The following is a 17,277-nucleotide window of genomic DNA, read 5'->3' on the forward strand; positions in this document are numbered from 1 at the left end:
AGAACCATTAATAATTATTCTGTAAAATAAAAAGTGATGACACTCGTTTGGAGATTTAGGGTGAGCCTGCTCTTTGTGTTTCAAGGTTCTTGGGGATTGTAGTTTAAATACGTTTACAAGGAAGCTACTTATTCATTCTAGTGAACGAGGAACACGTTCGCCTAAAAACTGCACTTCCCGTTTTAAACCATCTAGTGCTGAGTTCACTTGTGCGAAATGGCTCATGGGAATTATATTCCAATCAGTAGGAAAGTGCCGTTTCATCCTTCGTGAAATTATTTCTAAAAGACTACATAAACCAAGATGCTAAGCGTAAATTGTAAACATAGATCTGTTAAAGAACACAAACGCCATCTTGACAGCAGCCTTAAAATGGCAGAGAAATGCCAGGGAGAAACCGAGCTACGGACAAGGTTTCTTTTATTGTTTTGAATAGATAGTCCCTTCCCTAATTGTCTACAAACGTGGCTAGGGGGTTGATGGCCAGTGAGAGAGCCGAAAGACGTTAAAATGGATATCACAACAGCGGTTTTCAACGCGGCCAGAGATGGTAAGCTGAAACTTATCCAGAAGTTGCTGAGTAACAAAAGTCCCGAGGAGTTGGAGGCTCTCGCCGAGGAGAAAACGCAGGGAGGCACCCCTCTCCTCATTGCCTCTCGATACGGACACTTAGAGGTTGCCGACTATTTGCTTGAAAATTGTAAAGCTAACGTGGAACTAGGAGGCTCGGTGAACTTTGACGGCGAGACGATTGAAGGGGCTCCCCCGCTATGGGCGGCTTCAGCGGCTGGTCACCTCCCTGTCGTCCGCACACTCCTTAAGCACGGTGCCTCTGTCAACAACACTACGCTGACCAACTCAACGCCCCTCCGCGCTGCCTGCTTCGATGGTCACCTGGAGATTGTCCGCTACCTGGTGGAACACCGAGCCGATATGGAGGTAGCCAACCGCCACGGCCACACCTGCCTGATGATCTCCTGCTACAAGGGCCACAAAGAGATAGCCAAGTTCCTCTTGGAGCGGGGGGCCGATGTCAACCGCAAGAGTGTGAAAGGCAACACTGCACTCCACGACTGTGCAGAGTCCGGTAGCCTGGACATCATGAAAATGCTGCTGAAATGCAATGCCCGCATGGAGAGGGATGGATACGGCATGACCCCTCTTCTAGCTGCCAGCGTCACGGGGCACACCAACATCGTGGAGTACCTCGCCCACCAGCCCCACTCCTCGCGAGAAGAACGCATTGATGCTCTCGAACTCCTGGGGGCCACCTTTGTGGATAAGAAGAGAGACCTCCTGGGGGCCATGAGATACTGGAGGAGAGCCATGGAGCTGAGACAACCAGCTGACAAGCTAGGACTCTTGGCCAAGCCCCCTCCAGGTACCCCTGTCCCTGCCTATGACTGTGCCCGTGAGGTGAGCACGGCAGAGGAGCTGGAGGCTCTGATCACAGACCCCGATGAGATGCGGATGCAGGCCCTGCTGGTACGTGAGAGAATTCTGGGGCCCTCGCACCCCGACACCTCCTACTACATCCGCTACAGAGGGGCCGTCTACGCCGACTCAGGCAACTTTGAGCGCTGCATCAGCCTGTGGAAATATGCCCTGGACATGCAGCAGAGTAACCTGGACCCCCTCAGCCCCATGACAGCCAGCAGCTTCTTGTCCTTCGCCGAGCTCTTCTCCTTCGTGCTGCAGGACCGGGCCAAGGGCACCCTGGCAACGCGAGTCACCTTCCACGACCTGATGGGGGTGTTGGGGAAGAGTGTGAGGGAAGTGGAGAGGGCTGTGGCCCAGAGGGACAGCCCCCCTGAAGCCCCCCAGTTCACCAAGGCCCTGTCCATCATCCTCCACCTGGTGTTCCTGCTGGAGAAACTGGAGTGCACTGCAGAGCAGGAGCACCTGAAGAAGCAGACGGTGTACCGCCTCCTGAAGCTGAACCCGCGGGCGAGGAGAGGCTTCACCCCCCTGCATATGGCCGTGGACAAGGACACCACGTCGGTGGGCCGCTACCCTGTAGGTCGTTTCCCCTCCCAGACTGTGGCCTCGCTGCTGCTGGAGTGTGGGGCGGACGTGGACTCACGGGACTGTGATAACAACACGCCCCTGCACATCGCCGCCAGCAACGGTTGCCCGGAGATCATGGCGTTGCTGGTGAGGGCGGGGGCACACTTCGACGCCACCAACTCCCAGAGGAAGACCGCATACAACCTGCTGGACGAACAGAGCAACGGGCACCCGGCCCTCTTCCCCCTAAACTACGTCACTCTGCAGTGCCTGGCGGCACGTGCCATTGAGAGGCACAGACTGCCCTACAAGGGCCTCATCTCTGAGGAGATGGAGGTGTTTATTGAGCTGCACTGAAACCCCCCTCTTTGCTAAATATCCCCACCCTATCCCCATCATTGCCCCAGACGCCTTTTAAACCATTCAACAATGACCCCCATCTTCACCCCACTTCACCCATGTCCCCATGAATCCCCACACCTTACCCAAGCCCACCTCCCTTCCCTATGGTTATTCTTCTCTGTGCCTCTCCAAACTCCAGACTGTGAGCTCTGTCTCAGATTCAGACCAAATCACAGCAATAAACCTCCCGGCCACTAAACATTATACTGACAACAGACGGGGGGCATCTTAATTGTGGCTACATGCTCTCTTTAGATGACCTATGATTAACACATGGACACATTCTAAGTGCTAGGTTGCTATTTGTTTGCAGGTGGGGGGGAACCTTGACTTGATTTTAGGCTTTGATGCTTTCTGTTTGACATTTTTCTTCTGTTTTTGTCAGTAAGATGGAGGACTGCTCACAGAAAGGACAGTATGGCGGTGCCTGTATTTATTGGGTGCTGGCTTGTTTTTAGGTGGGAATGGAAGCTGTATTACTTGATAGGACATGATCAAATATTGCATGACATGAGCCTTAAAGAGTGAATAAGATAGCTTGTTTGTTAAATCTGTCTTGTTTTGCAAGTTTATCGAGAAGCATCCTTTGAACAAAGTACACACGCTTGGCTGCTTGGTATCAATGTATTTTTATCCTCAATTGAGCAATATTTAATCCCCTGCCTTTCACTTTGACATTTTAAGGAGTGTTTGAAAACCATTTTATGCCAAAACTCTAGCCTTATATCGGTTCTAAATGTGTGATCTTACAGGTTAGCCTTATCTTACTGAACTAGCTTACTACGAATGGAGCACCTAACAACTGTGGTGTGCAGACTAGCATGGGAACTCTCATAAGAATACAGTGTTCTAGCCTACATTTCTTTAGCTCTGTCTAGACTGTGCAATGTGTTTTACAGTGTGGTCAATCTCTGGAAGTCTCCCTCTGGACAGCTTGGATACTGTGAGAAGGAGAGATGGAGATTTCTCTCCATCTCCTCCTGAGTGAATGTTTATGGACTGTTGATCCCAGTATCAGGTCATCTATTCAAGCCTAGCTATCTACAGTCACTCGTTGTTGATATCAAAACCCAGAGTTGCTACTATGAACCACAGATGCAGGTGAGGAGGATGGGGAATGGATCACACACTGCATCTTTGTCTTATTCTTTTTCTTTTTTTTTGGACAGTCAGTTTTGCGTTCTTGTTTTTATCATACATGCTTTCATTAGTCTCTGTTTGTCCCCATGTAAAAACCCACCTGATTGAATGCACTTTGAAAAAACAAACCCCTAAAGGGTAACTTTACAACATCTGGGCTATGGACTGAGCCTTTCTCTCTCAACAACTGATTTATTCATTGAGCTGATGGTAACTTCAAAACAAAACTGTGTTGAGATACTTGAATAAAATTCAGTATCCCTGCAGCAGGTGGGTGTTTGTGTTGGCTAGAGGATGCTTTGAATCTCTCTCCCGCTCATTTAGGTGATATTGTTGTAGAGCAGTTGACTCCTGATAAGTGCAAAGTCTGTTTAATGCAATACAGTTCCGTTCTCCAGTCTCAATTCAGTTACATTCATTCCAATCACTTCTGATAACTGCTTAAATCACACTATTACAACAATCCCAAGCCATTGATTTCATTAGCAGTAGACTCTATCTCCTCTCACCTTAACCTTCTCACTGTGTTCCTATGCCGCATGTACAGGGCAGGCCAGTAAAACCCCACTGGTCAGAGAGGGCTGGTCAGAGGGGTTATGAAGGAGTAACAGACAGCTAGACCGACTAACACTCGTATTACGGAGGCCCTTATATTTAGATGGATTGAAATAGGCCTGATGGAAGAACACACTATACCTCCCTGCTCTACGGGTTCCTATGCAGCTTACCTATTAAAGACCGATGACTACACTTAACTGAAAAGGGTTTAAGTTTGAGCCCTAGGCCTTCCCTGCTGGTGTGGTTAATTCTAGGGACATGGAGTTTTTTGTGACCTGGCCCTGAAAAACTCTGGGCCCTATTTGTAGTCTGTCCTTAGGGGTCCCAGGCATTTGTTATTGGTCATGTCATATTTTCAGGAAAGCCAACTGGCTCTATTTATTGGTAATGGCTAGAAGGGATACAGCTTTTGTAAAATTGATGACAAAATGTGTCAAAAGATGTATCCCATCTAGTCAAAATCATATTTATTCCCCTCCCTCACTCTTTACATTTTAATCATTTAGCAGACACTCTTACCCAGAGCGACATACAGGAGCAATTAGGGTTAAGTGCCTTACTCAAGGGCACATCGGCAGATTCTTTTGCCTAGTCTGCTCAGGGATTTGACCTTTCGGTTACTGGCCCAACCCTCTTAATCGCTAGGATAGCTGCCCCTTTTCCACTGCCTGTCATATTTGGGTTGTCACCACAGTCTACCTTCACTATGGGTAGTAACTAATGCCTGTGATTTGTGTTAGATTGCCCTTTTACATTTCTATTATGTTTCTAAATTATATTTTATTCCAGTATCAAAAATGTATTTTATTCCCTTATATTTTGTCCTCAAGTGACAAACAGAACATGCTCTCTGCTCTCCCACCCTTTCTCTGTCTGCAGTTACAGAAGATGTGGTGAGAAAAAGCTGAACAGAAACGTGATCTTTTGCCGCCCGGTGTATAAATAGAGTGTAATCTATGTCAGTGTGGGGCAGAGGGGGAGATGGGACCGTGTCCTTTCGCCTCAGTCTCTGCCCTGCGAACAGGCTTACGGTGAGGTAATACACACAGTCAGGGCACTGGATGACTAGCAGGGACCATGTCCCAGAAACCACTCTACAATGAGTCTGGTCATTGGTTGAATTGATTTTGTCGTATCTATTTGTGACCCTAGACAATAGCCTATTGTAAAATGATGATAATTTAAATGATTGATGATCACACTTTGATACAGCCGTATTTTACCCTTCCCATAGCCTACAGTTTTATCGTTATGGGGATATCCCTCTTTAAATGGCTGTTCATGTTAACGATTGTTTAACATTGAATAACAGTTACTGTTAAATTCAGTTGGTCTCAGTTTTCTTTAAAATGTTAGAGGTCATGGGGTGAACTTCAGAGAGGTCACAGGAGTGTCAGTAGACCTCAGCCTAAAAAAACAACCCCCACTCCCTGCTCCCTCTGAAGGAACTGGGATAGACGGACCCCCTTACTGCTCATTGGCCTATCTGGTCGATTCAACACCTGGCCCCCTTTTGAAAGCAGAGGAAACAATATGCTAATAGCTTCTGCAGCTAGCTCTGTGGTATGCAAGGTCTTTCCACCGTAGGCCTATTGCTGTCACCCAGCGTTGCGATCTATTCAAATGAAATTCGGTCAAAAAGGACTCTCCAATTATTGAATTGGACCTCATCTAAGAAATCTTAAGTTTAAGCTCATTTACAGAATTTCTATATCCCTTAACTCAAATACTATTCAGACCACAGCAAAATGACCCCAGTCATTATCATATTGGTTGCTGTAGGTTCTTTCACCTCAGTTGATGTAAAAACCCAGCCTGTTAGCTACTGTATACAATTAGCCACTAACACTAACTCAGCAGTGGGACTAAAAAATATCAAATGTGTATAGTTTGCTTTACAATTTTTGTTGGGGTAGTTTTGCAGCTGAGTTCCTGCAATTCTACACATTTTGGCATCGGCATAACATTTAGCAGATTTAAAGCTAATTTCCTGCAACATTTTGCAATGACTTATGCAATGTTAATATGATATGAGTGACTTGCACATTTTAAAAATAAAACACTTAAATATTACATTTACATAAATATTCATACCCTTTACTGTGTTGAAGTACCTTTGGCAGCGATTACAGTCTTGGGTATGATGCTTCAAGCTTGACACACCTGTATTTGGGGACTTTCTCCCATTCTTCTCTGCAGATCCTCTCAAGCTCTGTCGCTGCACAGCTACTTTCAGGTCTCTCCAGAGATGTTTGTTGGCATCCGAGCTCTGACTGGCTACCCAAGGACAGACCCATAGCCACTCCTGCGTTGTCTTAGCTGTGTGCTTAGGATCGTTGTCCTGTTGGAAGGTGAACCTTCACCCCAGTCTGAGGTCCTGAGCATTCTGGAGCAGGTTTTCATCAAGGATCTCTCTGTACTTTAACTTTCCCTTGATCCTGACTAGTCTCCCAGTCCCTGACGCTGAAAAACATCCCCACAGCACAATGCTGCCACCACGCCAGGTTTCCTTCAAACGTGATGCTGGGCATTCAGGCCAAAGAGTTCACTGGTTTCATCAGACCAGAGCATCTTGTTTCTCATGAGTCCTTTAGGTGGCTTTTGGCAAACTCAAAGCAGGCTGTCTTGTCTGGCCATTCTTTTTTGGTACCCTTCCCCAGATCTGTGCCTTGACACAATCCTGTCAAGGCACAGTCTTTGGACAATTCCTTCGACCTCATGGCTAGGAACAACTGCCTTGTTCAGGAGCAGAATGACAGATTTTTACATTGTCAGCTCAGGGTTTGATCTTGCAACCTTTCGGTTACTAGTCCAACACTCTAACCACTAGGCTACCTGCCACCCCCATTCCAAATCATGTCCAACCAATTTAATTTACCACAGGTTGACTCCAATCAAATTGTGGAAACAAGGATGATGAATTGAAATAGGATGCACCTGAGCTCAATTTTGAGTCTCACGGTCTGGATTTTTATCTAAAATAAGGTATTTCTGTTTTTATTTTTAATAAATGAGCAAAGAAATCTAAACCTTTTTCGCTTTGTCATTATGGGGTATTGTGTGTAGATTGAGGAAACCTTTTAGAATAATGCTGAAATGTACCAAAATGTGCGCTGTAGTTATGGCCCTAGCTCATAAACCTGTTTAGGGAACTGGCTCTCCCCCGGTTGCTGTGGCAGAAGACTACAACTGTATATAGCAGGTCTTCATATTTAGTCAAATATGCATGATACTGTGTGAGGTGATACATTCCATCATGGCTACCAGTATATAAGACCTCTGATTCAACCTTTCTGTTTATAGGCAATAGGTATACACTTTGTACATGTATATGTGGAGCGGATAAGCGTCTCTACATGTTAGCCTGCTATGACATGGTTTTGCCCTCAGGCAACAAACTACCTTTTTGGACCTCACACCACCCCTTGAATTTTTGGGGATAAAAAAATAGTATATATAATATCACCTGACATGTCTGTGTCCAATGAAATGAGGGGCTGAATGAGTGTGGCCTTTTGTCTGGGGGTGGAGCAGTCCTTTCAAGAAGCAAAGCTGCATGGGACACAGTGCCATCTATTGGTAAGATAAAATCACTTTTTAACATGTTTAAAAGTGAAATAACTTTATATAAACAAATATGTGCATGAGTATGTAAAGAAGTATGTTTGATTTGTTTAAAGACTTTTGTTTTTATTAATATACTAAAACTGTGTGTTTGTTTTTTGCCTCAGGGCAACATTGTGCAGTTTTGTTCAGGCGATATCATGCTAAAGTGTGGAGATGTGCTCGGATGCATAATTATGACCCATGTTTTTACTTTACTATCTACTGATACTTACAGGAAATGGACACATTTTATGGGCGGAAGGAACATCATAGAGCAGTTAGGCTCATTTCATTTGACAGTGATCTTGAGGAGAGTCAAGAAGAGTGGATCCCCGAATCAGGTTTGAGAGACAATTAGGAGGTCAGGGGTCAGTTAGGGGTCAGTCAGCGAAGTTGTGTGTGTGTGTGTGTGTGTGTGTTTGTTTGTGTGTCAGTGGATGAAGAAGGGTATATGACACATTCAAATGTCAGTCAGAGAAGTTGTGTGTGTGTGTATGTGTGTCAGTGGATGAATAAGGGTATATGACACATTCAAATGTCAGTCAGCGAAGGTGTGTGTGTGTGTGTGTGTGTGTGTGTGTCAGTGGATGAATAAGGGTATATGACACATTCAAATGTCAGTCAGCGAAGTTGTGTGTGTGTATGTGTGTCAGTGGATGAATAAGGGTATATGACACATTCAAATGTCAGTCAGAGAAGTTGTGTGTGTGTATGTGTGTCAGTGGATGAATAAGGGTATATGACACATTCAAATGTCAGTCAGCGAAGTTGTGTGTGTGTATGTGTGTCAGTGGATGAAGAAGGGTATATGACACATTCAAATGTCAGTCAGCGAAGTTGTGTGTATGTGTGTCAGTGGATGAAGAAGGGTATATGAGACATTCAAATGTCAGTCAGCGAAGTTGTGTGTGTGTGTGTGTGTGTGTCAGTGGATGAAGAAGGGTATATGACACATTCAAATGTCAGTCAGCGAAGTTGTGTGTATATGTGTGTGTGTGTGTGTGTGTGTCAGTGGATGAAGAAGGGTATATGACACATTCAAATGTCAGTCAGCGAAGTTGTGTGTATGTGTGTGTGTGTGTATGTGTGTCAGTGGATGAAGAAGGGTATATGACACATTCAAATGTCAGTCAGCGAAGTTGTGTGTGTGTGTGTGTATGTGTGTCAGTGGATGAATAAGGGTATATGACACATTCAAATGTCAGTCAGCGAAGTTTTCTATGTGTGTGTGTGTGTGTGTGTATGTGTGTCAGTGGATGAAGAAGGGTATATGACACATTCAAATGTCAGTCAGCGAAGTTATGTGTGTGTATGTGTGTCAGTGGATGAAGAAGGGTATATGACACATTCAAATGTCAGTCAGAGAAGTTGTGTGTGTGTGTGTGTGTATGTGTGTCAGTGGATGAAGAAGGGTATATGACACATTCAAATGTCAGTCAGAGAAGTTGTGTGTGTATGTGTATGTGTGTGTATGTGTGTCAGTGGATGAAGAAGGGTATATGACACATTCAAATGTCAGTCAGCGAAGTTGTGTGCGTGTATGTGTGTGTTTGTGTGTGTGTATGTGTGTCAGTGGATGAAGAAGGGTATATGACACATTCAAATGTCAGTCAGCGAAGTTGTGTGTGTATGTGTGTGTGTGTATGTGTGTCAGTGGATGAAGAAGGGTATATGACACATTCAAATGTCAGTCAGCGAAGTTGTGTGTGTATGTGTGTGTGTGTGTGTGTGTGTCAGTGGATGAAGAAGGGTATATGACACATTCAAATGTGTGCTTCCTGCTTTCTTTTTTAAAGGAGAATGCCTGTCTGTTGACAATGAGACTGAGTCTGAGGATGAAGATGTAGCAGAGGTTGATGTTCCACACCTACCGTGTTGGACAACACCCCACACTGCATACTTCAATGCTTACCCAGAATGGCAGGGCCTGCTTTCAAGATCTAATGATATCATGTCCCCCCCTCCAGTACTTCAAGCACTTTTTCTCTGAAGACATTCTGGAAGTTATTGTAGGGCAGTCAAATCTATATGCGATACAATGTCACGCAAACAATCCCCTTAACCTCACAACAACAACAAATGGAGCAGTTCCTGGGTACTGTGGTGTACATGTCATTGTTTGGTTTACCAGGCACCCGCATGTTTTGGAACAAAGTCTGCCGAGTGTCCCTAGTAGCTGTCACCATGATACTGAATAGATGGGAGGCTATCAACAATCCCTGAGGTTGACAGGTGGGATCGCAAGCCAAAGATCATCAAAGTCCCCTGCCTTGCTGTGGTGAAAGAATACAACAAGAATATGGGTGGGGTGGATCTGCTTGACTAACTGATTGCACTGTACCGGAACAAAATCAAATCAAAGAAGTGGTACCAGCGGCTGGTGTTCCACTTCCTGGAAATGATCATTGTGACCACCTGGCTGCTCTACAGAAGAGATTGTGAAGGCACTGGTATGAGAAAGAAGGAACAAATGAAGCTGTATGCCTTCAAGTCATACATCGCTGAAGTCCTTCAAGTCATACATCGCTGAAGGCCTTCAAGTCATACATCGCTGAAGGCCTTTGCAAAAGTGGAAAGAGTCTGGAGCACAAAAAAGGTCATCCCAGTTCCACAATTGCTGGTGAGTAAGAGGAGAAAAGGAACCGTTCCAATTCCAGTCCCTGATCTGCACCTGGATGCCACAGCCAACTGGATGATTATGGATGAAAAGAAGGGAGATGCAAAGTACCAGGATACACCGGTACACCAAAAGCCAAGTGCCAGAAATGTGATGTCCATCTCTGTTTCACATCCACCAGAAATTGCTTCCTGAGGTTCCACACAGAATTGGAAATCGGTGTGCTTTGTCAAAAAGAGAAACACTGATTCAAACAATAACCCACACAAACACGCATTCAGACACACTGCAACACTCACTCTCGCACACACTGCAACACTCACTCTCGCACACACTGCAACACTCACTCTCGCACACACTGCAACACTCACTCTCGCACACACTGCAACACTCACTCTCGCACACACTGAAAAACACACACTCGCACATATAGGCGAACCCCTCCACACACACAGTCATTTGAATGTTGGTTTATATGTTTATGTGAAATGTGAGAAACATTTATACATGAGGTGTTGTCATTTCTTTACTTCATTTTTTGATGTTTTGACTTAAATGCTTCTAATAATAATTGGTTGGAACTATTTGTGGTTGGTGTTTGCATATATTGCTTGTTTTCCTTATTCCACTTATCATATGTACTATAGAAGACCTTGGTGTTTCAGTACCCTCGTAGCACATTGTTGCCCTGAGGCAACAAACCAATATCTGGTTGGAGTGGCGACAAATTGTATGATGGATATTTTATCATTGACCCCCAAGCTCCCAAAAAATTGGGTGAAGTATATTTTTCCCCCCAAAATAAAAAGTAATGCCATAGAGGGTTAAAATGGAATCTGTTTGATTTAATATATTTATCTGCAAGGCACTACTGAAGGTAATGTAACCTGGACTGTGGAAAGCTGAGGTTAACTCAGCGGTACTCATCCTGTCAGCCACTTGGTGTCAGTAGTTACAAAGGAAATACTAGAAAGTGATCTGTCTAGAGGAATCTGGGCTGCTCAGCATCCTTCTTCCATAGTAGCTCAGATAGTCAAATTCAATCATGACAGAGAGACCTGGTCCAAAAACCAACCCTATACCACCTGCCCCATCCCCTACCACCTGCCCTATCCCCTACCACCTGCCTTATCCCCTACCACCTGCCTTATCCCCTACCACCTGCCCTATTCCCTACCACCTGCCTTATCCCCTACCACCTGCCCTATTCCCTACCACCTGTCGTAGCCCCTGCCACCTGCCTTATCCCCTACCACTTGCCCTACCACCTGCCCTACCACCTGCCCTATCCCCTAGCACCTGCCTTATCCCCTAGCACCTGCCCTATCCCATACCACTTGCCCTACCACCTGCCCAACCCCTACCACCTGACTTATCCCTACCACCTGCCTTATCCCCTACCACCTGCCCTATCCCCTACCACCTGCCTTATCACCTGCCCTATCCACTACCACCTGCTTTAGCCCCTACCACCTGCCCTATACCCTACCACCTGCCCTATCCCCTACCACCTGCCCTATCCCCTACCACCTGCCTTATCCCCTTCCACCTGCCCTATCCCCTATCACCTGCCCTACCACCTGCCTTATCCCCTACCACCTGCCCTATCCCCTACCACCTGCCTAATCCCCTACCACCTGCCCTATCACCTACCACCTGCCCTATCCCCTACCACCTGCCTAATCCCCTACCACCTGCCTTACCACCTGCCCTATCCACTACCACCTGCCTAATCCCCTACCACCTGCCTTATCACCTGACTTATCCCCTACCACCTGCCTTATCCCCTACCACCTGCCCTATCCCATACCACTTGCCCTATCACCTGCCCTACCACCTGCCTAATCCCCTACCACCTGCCCTATCACCTACCACCTGCCCTATCCCCTACCACCTGCCTAATCCCCTACCACCTGCCTTACCACCTGCCCTATCCACTACCACCTGACTTATCCCCTACCACCTGCCTTATCCCCTACCACCTGCCCTATCCCATACCACTTGCCCTATCACCTGCCCTACCACCTGCCTAATCCCCTACCACCTGCCCTATCACCTACCACCTGCCCTATCCCCTACCACCTGCCTAATCCCCTACCACCTGCCTTACCACCTGCCCTATCCACTACCACCTGCCTAATCCCCTACCACCTGCCTTATCACCTGACTTATCCCCTACCACCTGCCTTATCCCCTACCACCTGCCCTATCCCATACCACTTGCCCTATCACCTGCCCTACCACCTGCCCTATGCCCTACCACCTGCCCTATCCCCTACCACCTGCCCTATTCCCTACCACCTGCCTTATCCCCTACCACCTGCCCTATTCCCTACCACCTGTCGTAGCCCCTGCCACCTGCCTTATCCCCTACCACTTGCCCTACCACCTGCCCTATCCCCTAGCACCTGCCTTATCCCCTAGCACCTGCCCTATCCCATACCACTTGCCCTATCACCTGCCCTACCACCTGCCCAACCCCTACCACCTGACTTATCCCTACCACCTGCCTTATCCCCTACCACCTGCCCTATCCCCTACCACCTGCCTTATCACCTGCCCTATCCACTACCACCTGCTTTAGCCCCTACCACCTGCCCTACCACCTGCCCTATACCCTACCACCTGCCCTACCACCTGCCTTATCCCCTACCACCTGCCCTATCCCCTACCACCTGCCTTATCCCCTTCCACCTGCCCTATCCCCTACCACCTGCCCTATCACCTGCCCTACCACCTGCCCTATCCCCTACCACCTGCCTAATCCCCTACCACCTGCCCTATCACCTACCACCTGCCCTATCCCCTACCACCTGCCTGATCCCCTACCACCTGCCTTACCACCTGCCCTATCCACTACCACCTGCCTAATCCCCTACCACCTGCCTTATCACCTGACTTATCCCCTACCACCTGCCTTATCCCCTACCACCTGCCCTATCCCATACCACTTGCCCTATCACCTGCCCTACCACCTGCCTAATCCCCTACCACCTGCCCTATCACCTACCACCTGCCCTATCCCCTACCACCTACCTAATCCCCTACCACCTGCCTTACCACCTGCCCTATCCACTACCACCTGCCTAATCCCCTACCACCTGCCTTATCACCTGACTTATCCCCTACCACCTGCCTTATCCCCTACCACCTGCCCTATCCCATACCACTTGCCCTATCACCTGCCCTACCACCTGCCCTATGCCCTACCACCTGCCCTATCCCCTACCACCTGCCCTATTCCCTACCACCTGCCTTATCCCCTACCACCTGCCCTATTCCCTACATCCTGTCGTAGCCCCTGCCACCTGCCTTATCCCCTACCACTTGCCCTACCACCTGCCCTATCCCCTAGCACCTGCCTTATCCCCTAGCACCTGCCCTATCCCATACCACTTGCCCTATCACCTGCCCTACCACCTGCCCAACCCCTACCACCTGACTTATCCCTACCACCTGCCTTATCCCCTACCACCTGCCCTATCCCCTACCACCTGCCTTATCACCTGCCCTATCCACTACCACCTGCTTTAGCCCCTACCACTTGCCCTATGCCCTACCACCTGCCCTATACCCTACCACCTGCCCTACCACCTGCCTTATCCCCTACCACCTGCCCTATCCCCTACCACCTGCCTTATCCCCTACCACCTGCCCTATCCCCTACCACCTGCCTTATCCCCTTCCACCTGCCCTATCCCCTACCACCTGCCCTATCACCTGCCCTACCACCTGCCCTATCCCCTACCACCTGCCTAATCCCCTACCACCTGCCCTATCACCTACCACCTGCCCTATCCCCTACCACCTGCCTGATCCCCTACCACCTGCCTTACCACCTGCCCTATCCACTACCACCTGCCTAATCCCCTACCACCTGCCTTGTCCCCTACCACCTGCCCTATCCCATACCACTTGCCCTATCACCTGCCCTACCACCTGCCCTATCCCCTACCACCTGCCCTATCCCCTACCACCTGCCTTATCCCCTACCACCTGCCTTATCCCCTACCACCTGCCCTATCCCCTACCGCCTGCCCTATCCCCTACCACCTTCCCTATACCCTACCACCTGCCCTACCACCTGCCATATGCCCTACCACCTGCCTTATAACCTTCCCTATCCCCTACCACCTGCCCTATACCCTACCACCTGCCTTAATCCCTACCACCTGCCCAATCCCCTACCACCTGCCCTAACCCATACCACTTGCCCTACCCCTTATCACCTGCCTTTTCCCCTACTACCTGCCCTACCACCTGCCTTATCCCCTACCACCTGCCCTATCCCATACCACTTGCCCTATCACCTGCCCTACCACCTGCCCTATCCCATACCACTTGCCCTATCACCTGCCCTACCACCTGCCCTATCCCCTACCACCTGCCCAATCCCCTACCACCTGCCCTATCCCATACCACTTGCCCTATCACCTGCCCTACCACCTGCCCTATCCCCTACCACCTGACTTATCCCTACCACCTGCCCTACCCCCTACCACCTGCCCTATCCCCTACCACCTGCCCTATCCCCTACCACCTGCCTAATCCCCTACCACCTGCCTTATCCCCTGCCTTATCCCCTACCACCTGCCCTACCACCTGCCTTATCCCCTACCACCTGCCCTATACCCTACCACCTGCCCTACCACCTGCCTTATCCCCTACAACCTGCCTTATCCCCTACCACCTGCCCTATCGCCTGCCCTACCACCTGCCCTATCCCCTACCACCTGCCGTATGCCCTACCACCTGCCTTATCACCTGCCCTATCCCCTACCACCTGCCCTACCACCTGCCTTATCCCCTACCACCTGCCCTATACCCTACCACCTGCCCTACCACCTGCCTTAATCCCTACCACCTGCCCAATCCCCTACCACCTGCCCTAACCCATACCACTTGCCCTATTCCCTATCACCTGCCTTTTCCCCTACCACCTGCCCTACTACCTGCCCTACCACCTGCCTTACCCCCTACCACCTTCCCAATCCCCTACCACCTGCCCTATCCCATAACACTTGCCCTATTCCCTATCACCTGCCTTTTACCCTACCACCTGCCAAATCCCCTTCCACCTGCCCAATCCCCTACCACCTGCCCTATCCCATAACACTTGCCCTATCCCCTATCACCTGCCTTTTTCCCTACCACTTGCCCTACCACCTGCCCTACCACCTGCCTTATCCCCTACCACCTGCCCTATCCCCTACCACCTGCCTTATCCCCTACCACCTGCCCTACCACCTGCCTAATCCCCTACTACCTGCCCAATCCCCTACCACCTGCCATACGACCTGCCTAATCCCCTACCACCTGCCTAATCCCCTACCACCTGCCTTATCCCCTACCACCTGCCTTATCCCCTACCACCTGCCTTATCCCCTACCACCTGCCTTATCCCCTACCACCTGCCTTATCCCATACCACCTGCCTTATCCCCTTCCACCTGCCCTATCCCCTTCCACCTGCCCTATCCCCTACCACCTGCCCTATCCCCTACCACCTGTCGTAGCCCCTACCACCTGCCCTATTCCCTACCACCTGCCCTATCCGCTACCACTTGCCTTATCCCCTACCACCTGCCCTATCTGCTACCACTTGCCTTATCCCCTACCACCTGCCCTATCCCCTACCACCTGCTTATCGCCTACCACCTGCCTTTTCCCCTACCACCTGCCCTATCCCCTACCATCTGCCTTACCACCTGCCTTATTCCCTACCACCTGCCCTATTCCCTACCGCCTGCCTTATCCCCTACCACCTGCCCTACCACCTGCCCTAACCCCTACCACCTGCCCTATCCTCTACCCCCTGCCCTATCCCCTACCACCTGCCCTACCACCTGCCTTACCCCCTACCATCTACCCTATCCCCTACCACCTGCGCTAACCCCTACCACCTGCCCTATCCCCTGCCCTACCACCTGCCCTATCCCCTACCACCTGCCCTATCCCCTACCATCTTTCCTAACATCTGTCCTAACCCACCACCTGCCCTATCCCCTACCGCCTGCCCTATCCCCTACCGCCTGCCTTATCCCCTACCGCCTGCCTTATCCCCTACCACCTGCCCTATCCCCTACCGCCTGCCTTATCCCCTACCACCTGCCCTATCCCCTACCATCTGTCCTAACCCCTACCGCCTGTCTTATCCCCTACCGCCTGCCCTATCCCCTACCGCCTGCCCTATCCCCTACCGCCTGCCCTATACCCTACCGCCTGCCCTATCCCCTACCGCCTGCCTTATCCCATAACACTTGCCCTATCCCCTATCACCTGCCTTTTCCCTACCACTTGCCCTACCACCTGCCCTACCACCTGCCTTATCCCCTACCACCTGCCCTATCCCCTACCACCTGCCTTATCCCCTACCACCTGCCCTACCACCTGCCTAATCCCCTACCACCTGCCCAATCCCCTACCACCTGCCATACGACCTGCCTAATCCCCTACCACCTGCCTTATCCCCTACCACCTGCCTTATCCCCTACCACCTGCCTTATCCCCTACCACCTGCCTTATCCCATACCACCTGCCTTATCCCCTTCCACCTGCCCTATCCCCTACCACCTGCCCTATCCCCTACCACCTGTCGTAGCCCCTACCACCTGCCCTATTCCCTACCACCTGCCCTATCCGCTACCACTTGCCTTATCCCCTACCACCTGCCCTATCCGCTACCACTTGCCTTATCCCCTACCACCTGCCCTATCCCCTACCACCTGCTTATCGCCTACCACCTGCCTTTTCCCCTACCACCTGCCCTATCCCCTACCATCTGCCTTACCACCTGCCTTATTCCCTACCACCTGCCCTATTCCCTACCGCCTGCCTTATCCCCTACCACCTGCCCTACCACCTGCCCTAACCCCTTCCACCTGCCCTATCCTCTACCCCCTGCCCTATCCCCTACCACCTGCCCTACCACCTGCCTTACCCCCTACC

General features: G+C 49.8%; 1 protein-coding gene across 1 annotated transcript; it reads left to right on the forward strand.

Moving 5' to 3' along the window:
• Positions 1 to 325: 325 nt before the first annotated feature.
• Positions 326 to 6,186, forward strand: LOC109874613 (protein fem-1 homolog A). The gene has a single exon (XM_020466609.2). The coding sequence runs from the start codon at positions 511 to 513 to the stop codon at positions 2,362 to 2,364; it is 1,854 nt and encodes a 617-aa protein (XP_020322198.1). The 5' UTR covers positions 326 to 510; the 3' UTR covers positions 2,365 to 6,186.
• Positions 6,187 to 17,277: the final 11,091 nt, after the last annotated feature.

This window comes from Oncorhynchus kisutch, linkage group LG30 (genome assembly GCF_002021735.2).
Source record: "Oncorhynchus kisutch isolate 150728-3 linkage group LG30, Okis_V2, whole genome shotgun sequence".
Classification (NCBI taxonomy): Eukaryota; Metazoa; Chordata; class Actinopteri; order Salmoniformes; family Salmonidae; genus Oncorhynchus; species Oncorhynchus kisutch.

What these genes read in the sequence shown, in the direction of transcription:
- LOC109874613 (XM_020466609.2), top strand. Translation starts at nt 511, where the DNA reads ATGGATATCACAACAGCGGTTTTCAACGCGGCCAGAGATGGTAAGCTG.